At 36.1% G+C, this 21,555-nt stretch overlaps 2 protein-coding genes across 3 annotated transcripts in view; one reads left to right on the top strand and one right to left on the bottom strand.

Moving 5' to 3' along the window:
* LOC126366502 (immunoglobulin A1 protease) overlaps positions 1-21,555 on the bottom strand; it is a 149,821-nt gene that overhangs the window by 123,222 nt on the left and 5,044 nt on the right. The window lies entirely within an intron of this gene.
* LOC126366437 (trypsin-like) overlaps positions 14,854-21,555 on the top strand; it is a 43,649-nt gene continuing 36,947 nt past the window's right edge. The window contains exons 1-2 of the mRNA XM_050009545.1: positions 14,854-14,878; positions 16,390-16,491. Coding sequence (XP_049865502.1) covers positions 14,854-14,878; positions 16,390-16,491 — 127 coding nt within the window. The remainder of the gene's footprint in view (positions 14,879-16,389; positions 16,492-21,555) is intronic.

Raw genomic sequence — 21,555 nt, 5'->3', positions numbered from 1 at the left:
TTGTTTAGAGATAAGTATACCTGTACTATCTGTTTTCTTTGTATGTTCTTTGTGTCTGTTTTATTGTGTACAAATAAATAAATAATTTGAATTTAGTGGTTTAGTTAGAAGTCCGAGCTGGGATTCAAACTCGTGAAAATACGACCAGTTTTTAATATATAATATAATAAATTATATTCTGGTAGCGCCAGTAAAAGGAAGTCCAAACATTTGTTATAGTATCTTAATTAAGCGCTTACTTCAACAGATCGTGATTCAGAATCACGATTCAACAAACTATGTCCTACGTCAAATATATTGTTACCGTATTTTGATATAGGAAATATAATACCAGTTTCTTAATTAGATTTATTAAGTGGCTATTTAGATTGAGGTGTAGTTACCTACGAAATAATCGCTCTGTTTGCGCTTAGGTTATTGGTGCCCTTATTTTAGCTGAAATAATTGTTATGGTATTATTTGTTATATTCTTATAACCTTTACGTGGTCTGATAACATTTTAAACTCACCTTTTTTTTAAGAAAAATCTTAGAAAATCGTACATTATACATTGTTTTAAGTTTACACGGTTATTATCATAATTAAAACACATAATAACGGGTTCTTACCGGGGTTAAAGCAGGGATATGATACTCCCGATATTTCGACACTGTTGCAAGTGCCATGATCACGGTATGACAGTCATCCCTACTTTAGAGTTTTCAACTCTCTGCCTACCGACCGTCCCTAGGTCTCTTTGGCCCGCCCGCCCCCTTTTGAGTTTTCTACGCACACACCAGGTCTTCTAAGGACATGACCAATCCACCGCTATTTCCGTGTGCGGGTATCAGCCTCCACAGTATTTTGCCCTTTTTTTGTGGTAGGCTGATCCCTTATCACCATAAGGTTTACCGTATCGTATCAACAGTGGCTGCAAGTTGTCTTTGATTACTCGTGGCTCTGCCCACCCCATTAGGGATTATGGGCATGAGTTTATGTATTTATGTATGTTGTGTAGTAGTGTACATATGTAATATTATATACTAAGAATAAAAGCAATTAAGAACCGATCTCTTATTTGTCTGATGACCTATCGCTTTATTTTATTATTATATGTACATAATAATAATAATAATATTCAATACTGTGTAGTACCTACGCCGTAATAAACCTATTTATAATTTAAGTAACACTTAGCAAATCTGTTTATGGGAGAAGTGTTATAATGTAGTGTAATGCTCTAGTCTAAGCCATTATGTAATTTCTCGCAGGATTACCTGTTTAAAAAAAAAAAAAAATCTTTTATTTCAGACTAATAGTGCCCATTTTTTTGTTAGTAACAATGTAACTTACAAACTATGTTTATGTAATAATGATAATATTATATTTCACATTTGAAAATATAACGCGTGTGTGTGAACCTATTTCCTTGTTTATATAAAACACTAAGAGTAGCGCAGATGGTGGTCATAGAATAAATAATAATACTGCGTATAGAACGGACACTCCCCGCTCCGCACCAATTCGTATCGGGCGCCGAGATAGATTTACCTCACCACCTCTAGGTCTTACTTTAGTCTAAATAACCGTAAGTCGCTAAGGATTAAGGAAAAGCGCGCGCAAACTACCTGTCTCGTTAGCACTTACGCGGTCATCATCATTTTCTTATCGTTATCCGGTTTTTCGCAGGGTCCGCTTACCTAAACTGAAGATATGACAAGTCCAGTTTTCTACAGAAGCGACTGCTTGTCTAACCTTTCAACCCGAAGAGTAAACCAGCGTAATACAGGCTAGTACTTACGTGGTAAGAATGACATTTTTGTATGCAACGTCCGGGGTGGGGTTTAGTTTAAGGAAGAAGTATGTTCCGGTCCGGGAAACGTTTGTCCGTATAAACCATTTTCTGTGTGAACTCGAATTACTTTCGATATCACCTACGAGCAGTGGTTTAAGTGCTCACGACTATCACTGCCGAGGTCGTGAGTTCAATTTCCGCTTGTAACAATGAATGACATCCTACTAGTTTTGTTGGCAGTCCGACTATCTTCCGGGCAAAGGGATATATGTTCTGGGGGGTTAAAATTGCCACATCGAAGCAATTCATCTAAGAAAGCAATATCGCTATTTGACAGTTGTTTACCTTGCGCACTTGCTTTTTTTATGCGTAAATGTCAAATTGCAATATTGCTTTCTTAGATGAATTGCTTCGATGTGGCCATTTTAACCCCCCTGTTTGTATTAGTCTATGGTTCACAAAACATAGTGAACCGTCGTTAATAGCAGTGCAGATAGTAAACTTCACTCAATTACATTACATAATATTATATTATATACTCTTCACTAGTCTAAAGCGTTTGTAATATAGAAGTATGTGTGATGATATTTCCTAGCCATACATGCAGCGCATAAGGAAGTATTCAAGCTTAGTGCTGCTCATTGCGACAGCTTATATCAATGGAAATTTGTGATGGAATCTACCACTTAAACATATTTCGTTAGTTTATTTTATGCGTACATGTCGAAACATAATACATATCGATATTAGACTCCTTGCGTTGCATTTTTTAACATGACTAAGAGGTTTGCCTGTGAGTGCGTTAACTACTTGGCCAAAGAATTCCATTGCTTCTAAACTGGACTTGTACAGAACAAAAGAATGACCGAGTTCAACTGCTTATCTTTCCGGTTATGTCGTAAAATCAATGAGGGATTTAATGTGATGGATCATTATAATTATGGTTAATCATCTGTTGCAAATAGTGCGTCATATCCAGCTTAGGTTTCGTATTATTAATATCTATTGGTAGCTGTAAACTATCTTTTGGGTTCTGGGCAACGTCGTGTCTTATAAGGAAGTCAAGGATTTGGCTTTTGATAGAAAAAAGTGGAGATTGCTATACCGACAAGACAGTGGCTCTTAAATTAAAGATGATGTTGATCTGTCAACATATGGCGCGTCATATCCAGCTTAGGATTTCGTATCTATTAGTAGCTGTAAGTTGTCTTCTGAGTACTGCTGGTCCTGCTGCCTCCATTAAGGATCACAGGCGTGAGCTTATGTGTGTATGTCTATCTAGCCAAGAGAGATTCGGCCAATTTGACCACATAACTCCAGCGTAAGTGTCAACTGGCACACGTGCCAGTTGTCATATGTGCGAGTTGCCACCTAACCCAAAAATAAACTCTAAATGAATTTGCGAATGACGTAATGATTTGTAGTATTTAATAGTATCAATGCCGGAAGTATGATCAAGTTGTATTGACGGCATCGGTATTAGGTTGACGGTGATGTGCTTAGGAAAGTGGACAAACTCGCTTGTCCACGCTCGTTCAAGACACATTTGTAGAGAGCGGTGACATATCGCGTTAGTTCAATATTGGACATGTTTTTGAGACACCATTACGTTCACGTAATATCTAATAGTCATCAGACTGGACTATAAATTGGACGCAATTACAAAAATAATTATCCATTTAATTAATGATTCGATTCAAATAATAACTCTGACAGGGAAAGGCTATCGATTTTGTTTTAAATAACTACCCAAAAGCGTTTTTGTTTTGTTTGGAAGTTGAGTCAACAGTGTATTTAAAACTTTGTTTATAGTTTTGATATAACATTATTTACTGCAATAATTAAAATATAGCTGTAACAATAAAACTGTAACAGTAAACTCAATTTGTGATAATTTATTTCACACACCAAAATAGACACTTATTTAGAAGCGTAGTTGCGTAGGCGCAGGTAGCGCGTTGAACTCTTTTATATGAGAATAGCGGCGTGATCGATCTGCTACGACAGTTACGTCACTACTGTGGCAAATAGTGCAAAGTGATTGTTTATATTACTTGTTTACATTATAAGAGAACCGCATTCATTTCGTACGAACACGGTTTAATGTACCCACGGACTTAGATTATTTTCAAGTACTTAAAGAGTATTTAGTTGTATTTAAAGATTAAGGCAAGGAGGTACTGATCTTGTCAGCGATTATCAAACACTATTTACTGTTTCTATTTTGATACAAAAAAGTTTTTAAAGATTTCTCTCCATAAATTTATTGTTATTCAGTAAATTAATCAAACCGTTCTATTCTATAAGCTCAACTTGTCTATTTTCATTCAAATCCATTATGGATACAGATTAGTTCTGATTACAAAAAAAAACATTACGCAACTGTCATTAGCATCATTTTGAAGAAGAATTCAGACGTAACTTTATTGCAGCGAGTCTGAAAGATCGTTTATGGAGACACGGGTTTTGTGACGCGTTGTGCGGTGCGTCGCAAATCGCGTTGTGTGATATGTTGAGCGGTGTATCTATTCAGACATAATGGCGACGTAAGAAGTAGCGATGTCACGCGCTTTCAATTGGTGTTTTAGTGACGGGCCCGTCGTCGGTTGGTTTATCCCGTTAGTCAGGATTGTCTGGAGGTAGTGCCCCTGCCAAAATTATTGTTTTCTCTCCTATTTAAAAAAAAAAAAAAAAAGTAGTTTTATTTCAATAGTGTTATAGATGGACGAAGGGCGTAATTCCGGATATATTAAGTTTTAAGGTCGTAAGGCCCAAAGTCCTTTTAAAATCCAAATCCCATTGTTTAACTATTGTGTCTGGAAATCCGGGCCTTACGAGGATATTATTGTAATAAATAAATAATAATGTTAATTCGAAATACAATTAATAAAAATGTTTAAAAATAAAAGCTTTTAGTATTTAACTATGAGTAAATTTAGATTATCACTTATAAAGACCCATTTGCAGTAACTAAACTCTTTGCTAACGATCATTAAGTTAGCAGTCTCGTCACTTAGAGGAAAATCACAATACAATTTGGGTCAAGGGAGACTCGATTAATAGCAGTTTGTAGGTAAGTAAATAATGCAATTATGCATTACATAATGATGTACGAGTTTTCTAAAAACTTTATTAATATTGAGTATTCCTATAGATTTAAATCAGTTTAATATCTTAGTCTGTGATGAAAGTAAAATCTATCATTGCTTCTTTTTATGCCAAGAATTTTGTTTCGTATACATTTGTGTGTATTGCATGTATTGTGTACGTATATGGTCGTTGAGAATATTTATGGATTTTGAATATTTACTTACCGTGTCACCTATAAAAATGTATACAATCTTTGACACGTGTGATATTTTTACTTACTTACAACGATTTGTTAACAATAATTTTGAATGTTTATAACTTTTATATTATAAGATTCTGTTGAGAATTGTTTCGTCTAAAATGATGAATGTTATATCCAGAATTGTAAACATTGAGTTTTATAAGTATTATAAGGCTAGATTTTGAAAGAAAGCTAGTTTGTAATGGTTGAATATTGTTGTTTTTAAACTAAATAGGTATCAAAGGAGTGTTTTTCAATTCCCATGAAAAGTTGGTTGTAAGTGGCCAGCTCCCTAGTTTCGTCTGGTTTTAATCAACTCGGACAACAGGCAGTCAAGTACACTTTAAGCCCGACTGATTAAGTCTCAAGACGCAGGGGACAAACAACGAGTTCGTATTTTCTATAACGTCAGCGCAAAGGAGATTTTATTAAGAATCTTACTGGCCTTTTGGTGGTACTCTGAAAAATATAATTTAAAAATGGAAAAAAATGTTCAAATAAAATAAAATGCAAAAAAACTATATATTCTAACAAATATTTCATATCAAAAGGATTCCTAGCGGGTTCCTAATGCGATATCGTTGCGACAAAGAAAACAATAATAAACAGCAACAAACCAGAAAAAGCATTAAAAAGATTGTTTTAACATTTCTGCTTCATATTTCAAATTACAGACGCTGTTGCTTTTAAAGAAAGTAGGCTGAATGTCACTGGTTCAGCGTTGCTTTTACTTTCTTCCGCGTCATTTATAAAACATCGTATAATGAATTCATTTATAATACAAAAACAGTACAATGGCCTTAACATTTTTATGTTCTAATTTGGTATGCCGCACATGTGTAGAGACAGCTGTCCATTTTCTAATTATCGTTCCTGCTTTTGAGTGCGCTCATTTCAGTGCAGCGCGTGTGGCAAACAGCTCTAATATACCAGATCAGCCAGTGACGTAGTTGGCCAAACGACTGGCAATACTGGCACGCCACACCACGCCACGCCACGCCAAAAGTCAGCCTATCATGCGGGCTAATGAAATATCGAGCTGTTTTGACGTGAAATTATCTGCGGTCGATCAGCTACGGACGTTTCGTGATACGCAGCTGACGGGAAAGAAAACCTGTTAACTTGTCTTACAGTTTAAGATTACGTATTTGTTTTGCTACTAATAGCTTGCAAGTGCAAGTTTTAAATATATTCTTTATTTTTAAATAAGGAATTATAATTATACCCTTTGATAACGTGTGACTTGATAACATTTACTTGACATAAATACGTATACTACGTACACACTGTATAATAAGTATAGAGGTGCGGTGGATATTCATTGATATTTAAGTAAGTATTTATAGTAAGAAATCTATTTTAAAAATAACTCTATGTACTTATACAGAAATAAATACAGCAAGTAGATATAATTAACGAGCTATAACATTAAGATTACTGCCTGTCTGGTAATTTAGATAATGTTTACTTTAGTGCAATGAGTAATATATTTAATTAGGATACACTAGTAAACACTAACGAAAACAGGTTTACATGTTTATTTATATGACATGATTATTGTATTCGTTTTTGTGGGCACGGAGCATGAATTTGGATACATATAATACTCATTTTGGTATTAGTGTATGAATGATGAACTGTATAGCAACGTGACGTATATTTTGCCTAGGATAGCTTTAATTACTCGGCCGGACAAATTAGGAGCGCCTATTGGCTCTCCCCGGGAACGTTCCCAAAGTGGGAATATTCCCATTGTAAAAACTCTTCAATAGTAAGGACACTGGTCTTATCTGCCTAAAGGTTAGGTAACAACGATCTTTTTACATTTTGAGCCCTTTTACTGCCGGGAACGTTCCCAAAGTGGGAACATTCTCGGGAACAGGACATCTCTGGTGACAACCTACTAGTCAAGTGCATAATATGTCACTGCCCGTATTTATGAAGGTAATGGCCCCGATTCCTGCAGACACCGCCTAATTTTATTTTAAGTTATATCCGTCATTTTCATATCCGTCGAAAAGGAAAGGGACGGATGATTCACAGCTCTTAATTTTAGGAAGAATGAGTAAATTAATGTGTCGGGTTATTGACTGACGTAAAATTTTTAGACGGTTGGTTTAGATTTGTGCTTAAAATTGACGAGTGTTCCATAAATTTTATGCTTGTCGATTACCCGTCCCTTTCCTTTTCGGCGGATAAGAAAATGACAGATATAACTTAAAATAAAATTAGATGGTATTTACAGGAATTAGCACCAATGTGACATGAAAGTTAAAATTAATGTTTTGTTAGATGACTAACATCGAGAATAAATTTCACAATGTTCCTTGAAATAAATTTATTTATGTATTTATCTATTCTTCTTGTCATTTCGATGGCATTCAGATTATTATAAAAGGATATAACCGAAATTCTTACCCAAGTGTAACTACTTATAGTATGTTGGTACAACTTAACAAATAACAATAAATGAGGTATTGCGTAACGATGGTTTTTATAGCAGCGACAGTGAAAAATCTCACCTGTTATCTCAATAAGGTATTTTTGTACGTCAATAAATAACCCGCAAGTACAGAATAATGTACAGTCGAGGCGGCGCGGCGCGGACGCAAGTCGCTTTCATGTGAAAGTGGCGTCATTCCGGAACTGCACGCGGTCATAATTTTGTTCTCCGGTTTTTGCTGGATCTTGCGATACATGCGATTACCCTGAGTTGTTTATGGTATCTATTTTGAGATGAAAGTCCTATGCGGGATCTAGGGTTGAAATTTACGTGATAATCTTATAAAAGAATTTTACTTGCCATCGTAGTGGAAGAAAAACTTAACATGTCAAGTCCATAATATGTCACTGCCCGTATTTAACATAACAAATACTTTTATTCACAAACAGGAGATACAAAATAAAAAAAAAACAAAAAAAATAGAAAGAGTACAATTCGCCTATTTCCCACCGGGGTAAGCAGAGACTATGGAATCACATATGCTTCGATCCTGACAAACTTTTCTTGCTTCCTTCACATTCATCAATCGTTTCATGCTCGCACGCAATTTAAAACAAAATTAAGGAATCAATAAGCTCTACAATACAGAGTTCATAATGATTGTACTTATTCTTGCCACCGCTCGATATTACGAACCGCAAAACAACTCTTATTCTCGCCAAATTGATGTGTTTTTACGACCTTTTACACTATCTCATCCAAATGGATGGTCGTAAAACTGTCTTGAAGTGGGAACTCCCTCACATTATTAAACTGAAATCCACTGTCAATCTCATTTAAAAGTTATAGTCGAGTCGCTAGCTCATCTCACTTCTTCACTAAAATAAAACAGCATGGCCGAACTGCTCGTAACGCAGTCTAGTGTTGTGATAGCATCGATAAAATTTAAATTGTCACTAAATAGCTCTGTTTCGTCTTTCAGTGAGCTATAAGCCAGTATTAATATAGCGTTGAGACGAGAGGTCTCAAATAAAGAAAACTCTTTGATGAAATTCGACTTGTTGACGGGTTGTTGATTAATCCTAAAAAAAAACCTAAACGGAGAAATACGAATATGTACTTGTACAGCTAACTTGAACTGAACTCGGATGGCCATATTTTTGGTAGGTATATCAACAAATGATTCAAAACAATGGGAGGTTGTTAAGGAAGTGAAGGTGTTACAGTGTTATATTGGTAACTTACTTCTGAGTAAAACAAAACGAGAGATAAACAAGCTCAATGTATTATTTCCGGCTAAAGCGTAAATGACGTCAAAAATACAACTTAAAAAAGCATCATTATGTCATCTTTATTATTGAACAACCACTCGTACTATTTATTCAGAGGCGGAGGACAGGAGTCCTAGTACGGCTTTGGAATGGACTATACTCTGGGCACCATCCCACTCGCATCAGGCAGAGTACTGCGGGGCGGAAGGCAGGAAGGAAACTACTGCTCTATTTTTCCCTAAAAAGTAGCATAGACGATACACCGACAAAAGCGTGGCTCTTAAATTAGTGATGATTATCGAACAAGCAAAAGCTTAAAACAGTACACAACATGTCTAGAGATCTTGTCCATAAGACATGGCATGACTCAATGATAGATAGGTATCGCTGTTACAACCAATTCGGTCGTCAGATTCAATAGCACTATCGATAAGATAGATCACAACATATAACAATGTTATAACCTTTATCAATATTTTCTATCTTGTTCAGATAACATTGTGATTTACTATAATATAGAGAATACTGATAAACTTGCAGAGTGTTGTCGTGACTTTTATTGGAATCAGACAAGTAAACAATGATTTTCGATTATATAACGTTAGATTGGAAATAGAAAATTACGTGCGGCCTTCTTAGTCTTGGAGTTAAATTTGTTTAACGCTATTTGTTTTAAAGAAAACCCATATTAGTTCATAAACATTTAAATTGACCTCCAACATTCATCATACACTTACATTTATTTCGATTATCTGCCAATTACCAGTATTTATTCAATACGACTGATATAATTAAAATCTGTAGTTCAACCATGACCAATCCTTTTTGCTCCTGATCGTCAACTGTCTTCTTTTCTTCTTAAAAATGTCCGCCATTATGTTTCTTTTTAAAGGACTGGACCATAGATTATTGGCCAAAGGAGTATTAGCTTGGTTCGGCGATAACATTTAGTAATTAATTGGCATCAGTATAAAAATAATATTTGAACATTTTACTCAATTAAATAATTATCTTCAAACTCAATAAGAAATCATAAATTTTCCGTTTACGTTTTTACTCATTTGTGCAGACTTATTTCTAAAAGTATAAATTTAATTTAACCATTAATTACTTGCATATTGTTTGAGTGAGTGTATCGATAAATTGATATTAATTTAAAACAGCACTATCGCTCGAATACACAGGCTCCGGTGATCTCAACTAGGATTAAACCTCCAACTTGGAGCATTGACTGTAGCGCATTATTTTGTGTTCCCGACTTCCGTAGAAACTTATTTTAATACTACTCCAGTTCCTGAGAGTGAATAGTTATTGATTTTGTAGGAATTGATAGTTTATTTGTACTATTAAATGTAAAGGTCCAACAGAAAGTTCGGTTCTACTTCGTTCTTCTTTATTGAAAGAAGACACATGATATTGCCCATATGTACCCACTTTGGAACCCTGTCGCACTATCATATTTGACATTTAATGAGACTTATGGTCTAATGAGTCAAAAAAGTTAATGTGACATCGTTTCAAAGTGTATACATATTATTACTCCTGACCGTATGTATAGACCTTATGTAATGTTATTAAATGTGTCTTACCTTACGTGTTCGACGTCGATTTAGAAATTCAGTTTATTGAGCAGTCGATGAGTCAAGCTGTCGATAGTGTCTAATTTAACGATCATTTATTATTGGAGATAAGATACTACCTATTCTATCACTTCAGAGTGGCGCATCACTTAATATGAGTACTAAAAGTGCTGCTACTACTTTGCATTGCTGACATTGGCTTTGACTATAATATTGTAACCTTACCTATACTATTTTTTGTAGTGTATATTGTGTCAGTATTGATTTAGTGTTAAATTATCTATGGCGTCATAATAATGTTACTTATTCATTTTGTTGTTGTTGTAAACACCGTATTAGGTAAGTTAAGTTTAATAAGTAACGTCCTTAAATAGTAGACAAAAGTCTGTTCATAAATAGCCTATACACGTCCCAATGCTGGTGATAGGCCTCCTCTCAATAAACCGGAGGGGGTATGGAGCATATCACACTATTTCAGTGAAGCTATTAATACATACAAAACCTCGTACTGCTTCGATCCTGACACACTTCTCTTGCCTCCTCCATAATATGAGACTTTTCAGGCTACGTTCACCGAAAACAATATAGATGGCGTTGTTGCTACTTTCTCATTACTTGGGTACGTAATTATTCCAAAATACAATGTAATGGCAAAAGCATATTATATAAATAATTGTTCCTTGATATTTGAGCTGGTCATAGGATGGGTGACCACAAAAAAAGTTTTCATCTCGAGCTCCTCCGTGCTTCGGAAGGCACGTTACGCCGTTGGTCCCGGCTGCATTAGCAGACGTTAATAACCATCAATCCGCACTGGGCCCACGTGATGGTTCAAGGCCCGATCTCCCTATCCATCCATAGGGAAGGCCTGTGTCCTAGCAGTGGGGACGTTGATGGGCTGATGATGATGATTTGGATCATAATTATTATGTATAGAATTATATTGCTTGCTCTTTATTTTGGTCAGAATCATAATGGGTGTAATAAAAAGGGTTACCATTTATTTCTAAAAACAAAGATAAAAGATAGTTAAATGTTATCCATTAGAAGGTTAAACGAAAGCAAATCTAAACAGCGCCATCTATACGTAGCCTGGAAAGTCACACATGCGAGCCGGTTCAGATTAGATCGTATTAAAACTTTTCTAAGCACATCTCCACTTGAAGCGAGTAATACTATTGATTTTATTGTTTTTTATTGCCTTTTTATAAAAGATAACTGCATGATGTCAGAATTATATGAGTGTTTGGTTCCCAGAAGTAATCCTTTGATGTCATGGTTATTTTTAGCCGTTTAAAAGCTATAAAGTTTTTGGGTTATAAGTGAAGGCGACTGTATGCATTGTTCTGTCCTTATATGACTTATTGCCTTATGTCAATGGTAAATTCAATAGGGTATTTAATATTGCGTATATGGTTACGAGGCGGAGGTGGCGCGCCGACTTGGATGCTTTCCTGGAAGGCTGGCTGGAGGAAGCACTGGAGAGAGAGTCCTGGAAGAAATGGAGGGAGGCCTTTCCCAGCAGTGGGACACTTTAGGCTAGATGAGATGAGATACGGTTAAGGAGACTTTCATTTATATTATATTCTTTATTGTCCATATTAACAGAAACAAAAACATATAGACAAAATGTGATAAAAGGTGTTAATAATTATTTCTATAGAATTAGAAAAAAACTCACAAGAGAAGTAACGTAACATTCTATCGTTAATAGGGTAATCAAAGACAACTTGCCGAATAGTGACAGGTGATAGATTGCAGTAGTTTTAGACGGATGAGACGTTCGTTATGTAAACAAATTACGATTCAAAGTGTAACTATGTTACCTACTGAATAAAGATATTTTTGTTTATTCATATAATGGTCCATAATACTGTAGTGGACACCGGGTGAGAGCCTTCAGCGCTCCCCATTTGGCCGGCCAAGTAGTTAATGCCATCAGCGGCAAATCTACAATAAGTCACGTGAAAAAAAAATCTGTAGTGGACACAAACTCATTTTATATAATAACATAACATAAAACTAAATAGCCTATATACGTCCCACTGCTGGAAACCGGAGAGCACGCTCCTCCAGTACGGGTTGGTGGAGCCATTTGGGCTAGAAGCCAGGGACCTTCGACTTAACGTGCTATCCGAAGCACGGATTATTTTTTCCAACAATCAGTGTTTTTTTTCGAAGAGTTTTTTTATAGTATAACTTCTTAGAGAATGATGCGGTTTTTGTGAGTCAGTGACTTTGGTCAGTAAACTCAGGTTGTCTCTAACAATCTCGCTGGTTCCTTGATCTTGACACACATCTAACCAAATAAATCCATCTCTGGCAAACCTGTTTATTGCAGATATCTCATTTGCAACCACTTATAGATACTGATGCTAACACTGCTGGCTATTTTAGAAACTGGTGACGTGATATATATGAATCGACAGTGAAGCAACTTCTACTTGAGAACTGTGAGTTGATGCTGGGATTTCAGGGAGGTGTTTATTACTTAGCTTATGTTAGCGTTACCTGCCGTGTTAAATAAATCTACGGTTCGGAATTTAATTATAAGTAGTTATATCCCAGTGATTATATTATAATATTTTCTTCAAATTGCGGTGAATGTGCCTATATAAGCTTACGACTTATTCCCAATTGGGAATATGTTATGTTATGTCTATCATAATGTCAGAGTGCAGGGTTTCTTTAAAATATACCTCTAAAATAAAACTTGTTTATGTACGTATAAGTAATATATAATGTTTTTACGTTTTTGTTTTTAGCGTTGTATTTTGTATCTTATTTTGTTTATTACTTATACAAATGAAAATGAAAAAATATATTTAACCTGCTATTCCGTCTACTGTTTATATTTGGTATAATAAATGTAGATGTCTTTGCAGGAGAGAATCCCATGCAGCCAAGGTAGGTATGGTTTTCTCTCATTGACACACATAGTTAGCTTGACTTTGAAAATAGCTCGCATTTAATTTGAAAGTTTGTTTTGATTGGGATATTAATTATTTGAACACACTGTAAATTAATATGCTAATGAATTCATTATCATAGCCTAAGTAATGAATGAAAAACCTGTCTGATTTTTTTTCGGTGTGTCTATGCTCATTTTGGCCCACTCTCATCTCTATCTCTATACAGTAATGTGATAAATTTAATATTATATAAAATATGGAATATTTGGGTACACGCCACGTTTCGAATCAGTATGTAATGGAATACTCGTCCTTGTTCTACCATTTATCTATACGTATAGCTAACAAAAATACGTACAATACTATAGGTACTCATTCCGCATCGCACTCAGGTTTTTAAAATTTACCCTTTTCATGTTGTTTTATTCAACTGCAAAGTTTGCTCCAGGTATATCTCTGACATAGGTCGTGTAACGTAAATTTATTTTACGCATAAACGAAGTGCGGTCTGCGTTTTTACCTCTATACAATATCTCACGCCCGAAGGAGCAGGTGTAAACAGAGTTAAGCGCAAAGATATCGTCAAAAAAAGTAAAAATCGAGCGATATTTAAGAGCCACTTAAGAGCACGGTGTAAAAGATAAAACTTTAGGTTGAGTTTCACTGGCAGCTTATCTGCAAAATATGCAAATACAGGATTCAATTATTCAAATCAGGGATGCTTTCATGCATGCACTTTAAGTGCTGCAATAGCGTTTCTTTGCTCTGTTGCGACAACGTTTGCTGCTGTTTTATTGCTTGTTCTATCAGCAAGGAGATTAAAATTGTTTAACATTTTTTTTATTGCTGCTATATTTTTTCTACGATCTTTATTGAAATATTTAAAGTTGAGCTTTAAGGCCTATGATAGTAAATACAATGATTGCGCCATGTCATATCAATCACATCTAACGTGGAACGATTGCGCCAAGCCGCTTATACCAAGAAGCATGTTGTCGTCAGACGAGTGTTGATGTGTGTAACTATGTATAATTGCACCTATTATAGAAAGTGGAACTAAATAAATGCTGACATTTATAAAACGCGTTGTAAACAGTTAATATGCTAGTATCATCTCTTCACTTCTGTGTTCCTGCGGTTAACCATCTTGCTTCTCAAATGGAAAGCGCCGGTTCGAATCCCGGTATCAGACTTGCACCATCGAGTTAGACGGCGATACGGCACCGTCGACCACGTAGGTCTAACAGAAAGCTCGGTGAGGTATGGGTACTTAGTTCATGTTACGATGGATGTACCTCTGACTACCCCAGTAGGGATTTAGTCGTGAACTTATGTTATGTATGTATCGTCTTTTTATTTTTAGTGGTCAAAAAAATACTCCCTCATGCTAAAAAAAATACCACCTAGTCTCATTGAAGTTCGACGGAATTCCTCTAGATCGTTTTCAAGTTACGTCAAGTGAGTTAAAATATAATGTTGCTCTGAGTCAGAGACAGTTGGTTTGGTGTTGTCCGTATATTAATATTAAACATTGCATGTAACATGAATCTCAAAGAACTTTTAAGAGGTGAATGCTCTTGAAATTGTGTGAGCAAAATAAAAAAGAACTGCAATGAAACGCACTTGTTGTAAAAACGTTTGTGTTTTGTTTTTTTTATGTTTTTAATTAAAGAATGTAAAGTTATGCTAAGTTTATGTCTAATTACTTGTAGTTCCTTTAACACTTTCGGCTGAGCAACGTCATTATACGTCAAAATGAAAATACCCAAATTGACGCAACGTATATTCCCGTCAAAGAAAAAATATATTTTATTCCCACTACGTGATAGAGCGCTGACAGCCGATACTAAATTCTATTAGCTACGTCATTGCGCCACAACACATTAGATTCCCAAATCTCTAGCGCCGCGCTGCATTCGTTTTTACCATCATTTTATAGAGGTCACTCACACATACACATTTATTACGCATACAATCACAACGTTGTAAATGTCTTATGTGTCAATTTTACGTGACAGATAGGAGCCGTACAACTTTACGTGATATCGTAATAAGCGGATACTTCATCTACAGATGTATTGGGGGCTAGTTCTGGGTCCCCGCTGCGTGCAGGGATGGAAGTCTGCTGAGCGTCTCGCGTGTCACCGCCGCTTGCAGATATCGAGGGTCCCTCATAAATGGCTACGTTACCACTTTCACAGCAACAGACTTTTTGGCAACTGTTACATCACCTCTGTACCTGCTATATTGCTCGCGCCTGTTGAGGGCCACTCGGTGCTTCCTGCGTCGCCGCAGGTTGTAGATATTGTGGATAATTTTTAGTCATCGTCCTGCATCGCCACCACTTGTAGGCATAGAGAGTGACCCGACATCTCTTGTATTGCCACTGTTTGCTGATATATAGAGGATAATTCAGCATTTCGCCAATCTCGAAGTTATTCAAGAGATGCTGAAGTGAATGAGAGGCGGCTGGCGGGACGCGGAACGGTGCTTCCAGTGGGAACGTTGCCCGTCTCGTGGCCGTTCTCGAGACGTATAATCAAGCGACAGACAACGACCAGGACGTCGAACATCGTCCTCAGTTACGGGTGCTCGGTAAGAAGTCTACAACGTGTGGGGGAAACATTTAATTGAATTTGAATACGTTATAACAGAAGTAGACGGACCAAATTCAAATTGAGCACCTGCAGAAACATTATCAAAATACAATGTTGGTACTATTATCTAATGTGGTTTTTCTCAATCACAAGTAGCTCGAGGCGGTGTTTAGCGTCTTGGTACTCGTTGCCTGCTGGTTTGTATGTCGCGGGAGCGGCTTCGAAATGGGCGATGTTCTTATGAATTGTTTAGGTTCTTACTGAATATAATGTTCTGCGTTTTTCCGGGTGAGAGCCTTCAGCGCTCCCCATTTGTCCGGCCAAGTAGTTAATGCCATCTGCGGCAAATCTACAATATGTCACGTCAAAAACAAAAGTGTTCTGCGTCTTGCTGGCTGCCTCTCGTTTGCTTGAACACTGTTCAGAGCTCTGGAGTGACTACGAAATTGTCGAGATGCTAGACTATTATCTATATCTGCAGATGTTGACGACGCAGAGGGTCCTGGGTTGCCCTCTGTATCAGCAAGCGATGGTCAGGCAGGAGATGCTGAATTAGTCTCTATATCTGCAGGCAACGCAGAAGGTATTGGATAGTCCGCAGTGTCTGCAGGTTGCGGTGACGCGGCAGGTGTTGGGTGGTTTTCTGCAGGCGCCAACAATCCAGAAGGCAGAGGGTGGTCCACGGCAGGTTCAGGTAGTGTTAACTGCAGTAACGTGCCTATTTCTACCTTAGGAACCTTTCTATTTCTGCAGGCGGCGGTGTCGCGCGAGATGTTGAGTGGACTCCCACTCCATCACTGTATGCAGCGGTGGCCCGCGATGACCTTCTATTATATCTGTTGATGAAGTACCCACGGCGGCATCCTCACCTGGACTACGATTTGACGTGGTCTTTTGTCGCTTTGGACGGAAATCAATAATTATGCTGATAGGGTTTCATTATATCTCTGAGAAGTAGAACCATCCAATGCACGTATATTGAAAAAGTCGACTTGTTCTCTTGTTGCAAATAATATTTTTACTTACTTAGTGATCAAAATATAACTTTTTTTATCGATTTTTATAATAAATATTCAGAAAAGCGTCTATTGACGGCGACGTTTATAAACGTTGTCAAAATAATAAATAATTATATTTGAGTATTACGTGACAGAACGTATTCAAACGTCCTCGTCATTAAATGTTGTTAGTTAAACTGTAAACATTATGTTACCCACATGTGACGCAACTTCTATAAACGTTGACGTTGTTCCTTTTACTAATGATCGTAGTATAACAGTTATGATAGAACGCTTATATACGACGACGTTTAGTAACGTTTGTGCCATATTTCACATTATTCTTGCTTATAACAAAATCAGAACGTCCTTCAGCGTCTCCTAATTTTGTATGGAAAATTAATGTGTCATAATACATTTTTTTAAATAGCTTTCCGGTCAGCCGAAAGTGTTAACAGATAGTGAATATACGTTTAGGTAAATCTCAGAGCACCGAAAATCAATATTATAAGCTACGTCATTAACAGTGGTCGAGATAGGTAGTGCCATTTGGGGGTCAATAACCCTGAATGTTGTGGTTAATAATATCGATTATGACCACGAGGAGATTACGTTACATTACAACGTTATCTGCTGCTTGTGTTTATTAAAAGTAATCTGTTTGAGATATCATAAGTACAGTCCTACTAGTATTATAAATGTGAAAGTTATTTGATCAATAGCTCAATAAAATATTATAAACAAAAAAAAAATACAAATTACTAACATACAAATTGCTAAAAAAAACACAAAAATGGTCTCTTTTGAAAAGTCATAGAATATTTTGTCTATTTGCAAATAGATTGAAACTTTAACGGCAACGTAAATATCGGATTTAGTAAGTAAGATCCAAATCGAGATCAGCGATTTTCACAGATAAACGTGCGTGTTCTAAAAAATATCGCCACCAGCCCATCACGGACATCATTAATTAATTCAAAACAATGTACTTACTAATGCACTGTGTGACTATTCATACAGTAAAAATAAAAAAAATCGACAACGACAACTGATTTAGAAACTTATTCGACATTTAGATTGAAGTTTAATAAAGATTTCTCCTAACATTCACAACTAGGATTAGCAAAAGTATTTTTACGAACAAAAAAACTCGCCATCATCGTTTCGATTCACAACTTTCTCCTGAGTTTTTGCATGGGCAAGATGACAAAAATCGCGTTTCATTTCTTTGCCAAAATTGTATGCAAAAATGTAATTAAAACATGGAACTTGGAAATAACGTTGTAAATAAGGCTTCATTATTAATTTAAAATGTATTAAGTGATAAAAATTATGCGTCCGACGCACGCGAGTTGCGCTGGCGCAGGAATGTCAAGAGCAGCGTGCATCCGTCGACTTGACACACTTCTACTGCTACCACATTGTCTCTAATCTCTATTAATGTATTGTTTGTATTTGTATATTAGACCATAACAAACTGGTCAAACTAGTATAAAGGAGGTTCCTTTCTATTATGGGTACTTATCGAACATTTTTTTTGACGTGTAATGGGGACAAATGGGGAGCGCTGATAACTAGGGTGTCAATTCGACTTAGTTCTACGATGAGAGAATCATAGAGCGGAGATATTTGAAAACGCTATACTTAAGTATCTATCTGTCTATTATTTAGGGTGTCAACGTATTTGGTGACTGAAATCCATTTTAGTGTTACGCTGTCTCTATAATGTAAAATAGTCAAATATTGATATTTATTTTTTTCTTTAAGGAGATGATAATATTTTGCTTTTTATCCAGGAAATTTGACTTTACAGAAACGACTGTTAGAAGAGAGGAATACTCCCATATGGGCTCTACCTCCCTTGATTCCTAAGCCGTGACCTCATATAATGTTACATAGAGTAGATAAATATTTCTTACATAGACATAAATTTTTTTAAATTAAAATGTACGTTATAAACTTATTTTAACCGTGGTCACGATTCACGGCAAACAATACTCCGTATCGGATGTCCTATATAAACATGCTGTCGGCATTCAGGATTGAGTTGTGTAAAGTTATTAACTATAACTTATAAGTTCTAAACTAACTGAGTTCAACTTGTATGTTATACTGAAAAGTAATAACTTTGTTCAATTTATTAAGTTCATAAGTTTAAACACTATATAGTTACTGATTGTTATTGGAGTTTAGTGATTTTGTATTAACACTTCAGAAGCGTTTCTTTACGCTATAAATTCCTATCGACTTAGATAGTGTTAGCCATTATTATGTACAGCCATTAGATGTATTACAGACAATCATACTCATAATTTACCTACTTATGCAGTGGCGGCCCTACCAAAATATTTAGGTGGTGCGACACCTAAAAGTGACACTCTTCAACCTCTTAAACTATTAAGTAACATAACCTATTGCCCGGGCTACTCGCGCGATTAACGAAATAGCTCAAGAAAACCCGGACACAGATTTATATACATGTTCGTTGGCAGAATTCACTAATATCAGTCTAAAGTTTTTTAGTAAATAGTTTGCATACATTGTCGATTTGGTTTATCTGTAATGACTATGTATTTGTGAAATAAAATAAATAAATAAATAAGTTTTTCGATTAGTTTACGGCCACCGAAATTTGCCAGCCACCCTGAATGAGTTTTATATGGCCGAAATCTAACCCGATGATGTTAGTTTGCGGCCAGGGTGGACCAGTCTTGGTTGATATTGGTGCCTCCCCCCCATTACGGCGCCTTGTGCGGTCGCACCGCTCGTACCGCTCTAGGGCCGCCACTGTATTTATATGCTAAAAGGAGGAAATAGAAGAGAAGACGGAGCGTTACAGTTATATTTCCAATATTTCATCATCATCATCAGCCCATTAACGTCCCCACTGCTGGGGCACGGGCCTTCCCTATGGATGGGTAGGGAGATCGGGCCTTAAACCATCACGCGGGCCCAGTGCGGATTGATGGTTATTAACGACTGCTAATGCAGCCGGGACCAACGGCTTAACGTGCCTTCCGAAGTACGGAGGAGCTCGAGATGAAAACTCTTTTTTTGTGGTCACCCATCCAATATTTCCAATATTTTACCACAGTTTATTGTCAAATAAATTCAGTTTAACAATGGTCTGCCTCAACTGACGTTATAAAAGATGTAATTGCTGAACACTGCTCCCTGAGATACAGGTCTCCTAGTTCAGGTAGTAGGGTTAAGTATACTTCTGTAGCATTTGTGTGTCCTAGCTATAGTATCCAATGTTGTGTCGATCTTTTTTTTATGACAATAAACAATTTTTATTTATTTTATTATTGTTATTTACTTTTGATAAACTTAATAAATAAATCATTCGCTTACCAGTTTTTTTGCAAATAAAAAAATGAAAATAAATGATAAGTAAAAATGTAAGTACTTATAAAAGAATAAGCATCATATACCTATCATATTCCAAGAAATCGTCTTCAAATCTTCCCCAGAGGTGCTCAACCTGTCACTTACATTACCGCCGTTGGCACAATGAGTCGATGTGAGTCTACATGAAGGTTTAGCATTCAGTACGTGCTCTGCCTCTGGAGGAGCACTGAACTTGGGTGCATTGACTCCCACTCCAATACCCGAGAGTATTTATTACACAATTTATATGTCAACTTTTTAAAGCTCCGTATTTCTCCTTTCGGGTTTTAAATGAAACGAGAATTCCGAGAAACTGCGATGTTTTCTCTGGAAAATTAAATTCAAATTGCAATTGCACTTGTGTATTTTTTATAAGGATACGTAACATACGACTATAAGTAAGTGGTATGTCAGATGGTAAGGGTTATTTACATTTTATAGACCATAAACACAGTTAACAGGCGAGTCGTTATCATAGCGCTTACAAAATTGTATTGCGTCTATTTATAAATACTATGTTAATATTATTTGCGTACTTTACAAGTGTGTAAATTGAATATACAATTACAGTTTGAAATAAGTTGTTCTCATTAACACTTTATTAGGTAATTACCAAAAATCGACGTCAAAATACATTTGAATTCCGAGCTAAACATTAACTAATAAATAATAAATATTAATTAGGAAACTTTTATATGTGTAGCACGGTTAGTATGTCAAGTTTAAGGATGTAATAATTATTATTTGTTTATGTAATAATTAACACTTACGTGTAAAGATATATGTACTTTGAATATTGAATGTTTTATAAATTACTAAAAGAGCCATATTTTATAAGCGAAATAAGAAATCGAGAAGAAATTCGCATACCGTAGCGAACACTCCTCTCAAACAACGCGAATTTATACGCATCACAGTTGGCAGAGAAAAGGCAAGAAACATAAAGGGGAAAATAAATAGTTTTCGCTATGGCAACGGTAACCAATGAATATGTAAATAAATTATGATCTCGTTGATTTGCATAACAAGAAGTGCACTGGAATGACCAAGAACTCGACCGGATGTCACTGTGATAAATATTCAATGCGTTCTATTGGAGTAATTGATTGGACTTATTTATATACCAATGTTTCCATGCTTGTTTGGCATTGGTAGAAAAACATCGGAAACAAGTGTAAGGTAGTGTCGTTTTCGTCTGATCTAGAGTTAATTTATTTATTTAGAAGGTACCCTGTTTTCAGGAAAAATGTGTTTATAAA

Source organism: Pectinophora gossypiella, chromosome 4, assembly GCF_024362695.1.
Source record: "Pectinophora gossypiella chromosome 4, ilPecGoss1.1, whole genome shotgun sequence".
Taxonomy (NCBI): Eukaryota; Metazoa; Arthropoda; class Insecta; order Lepidoptera; family Gelechiidae; genus Pectinophora; species Pectinophora gossypiella.
This window is presented reverse-complemented; position numbering and strand designations above follow the sequence as displayed.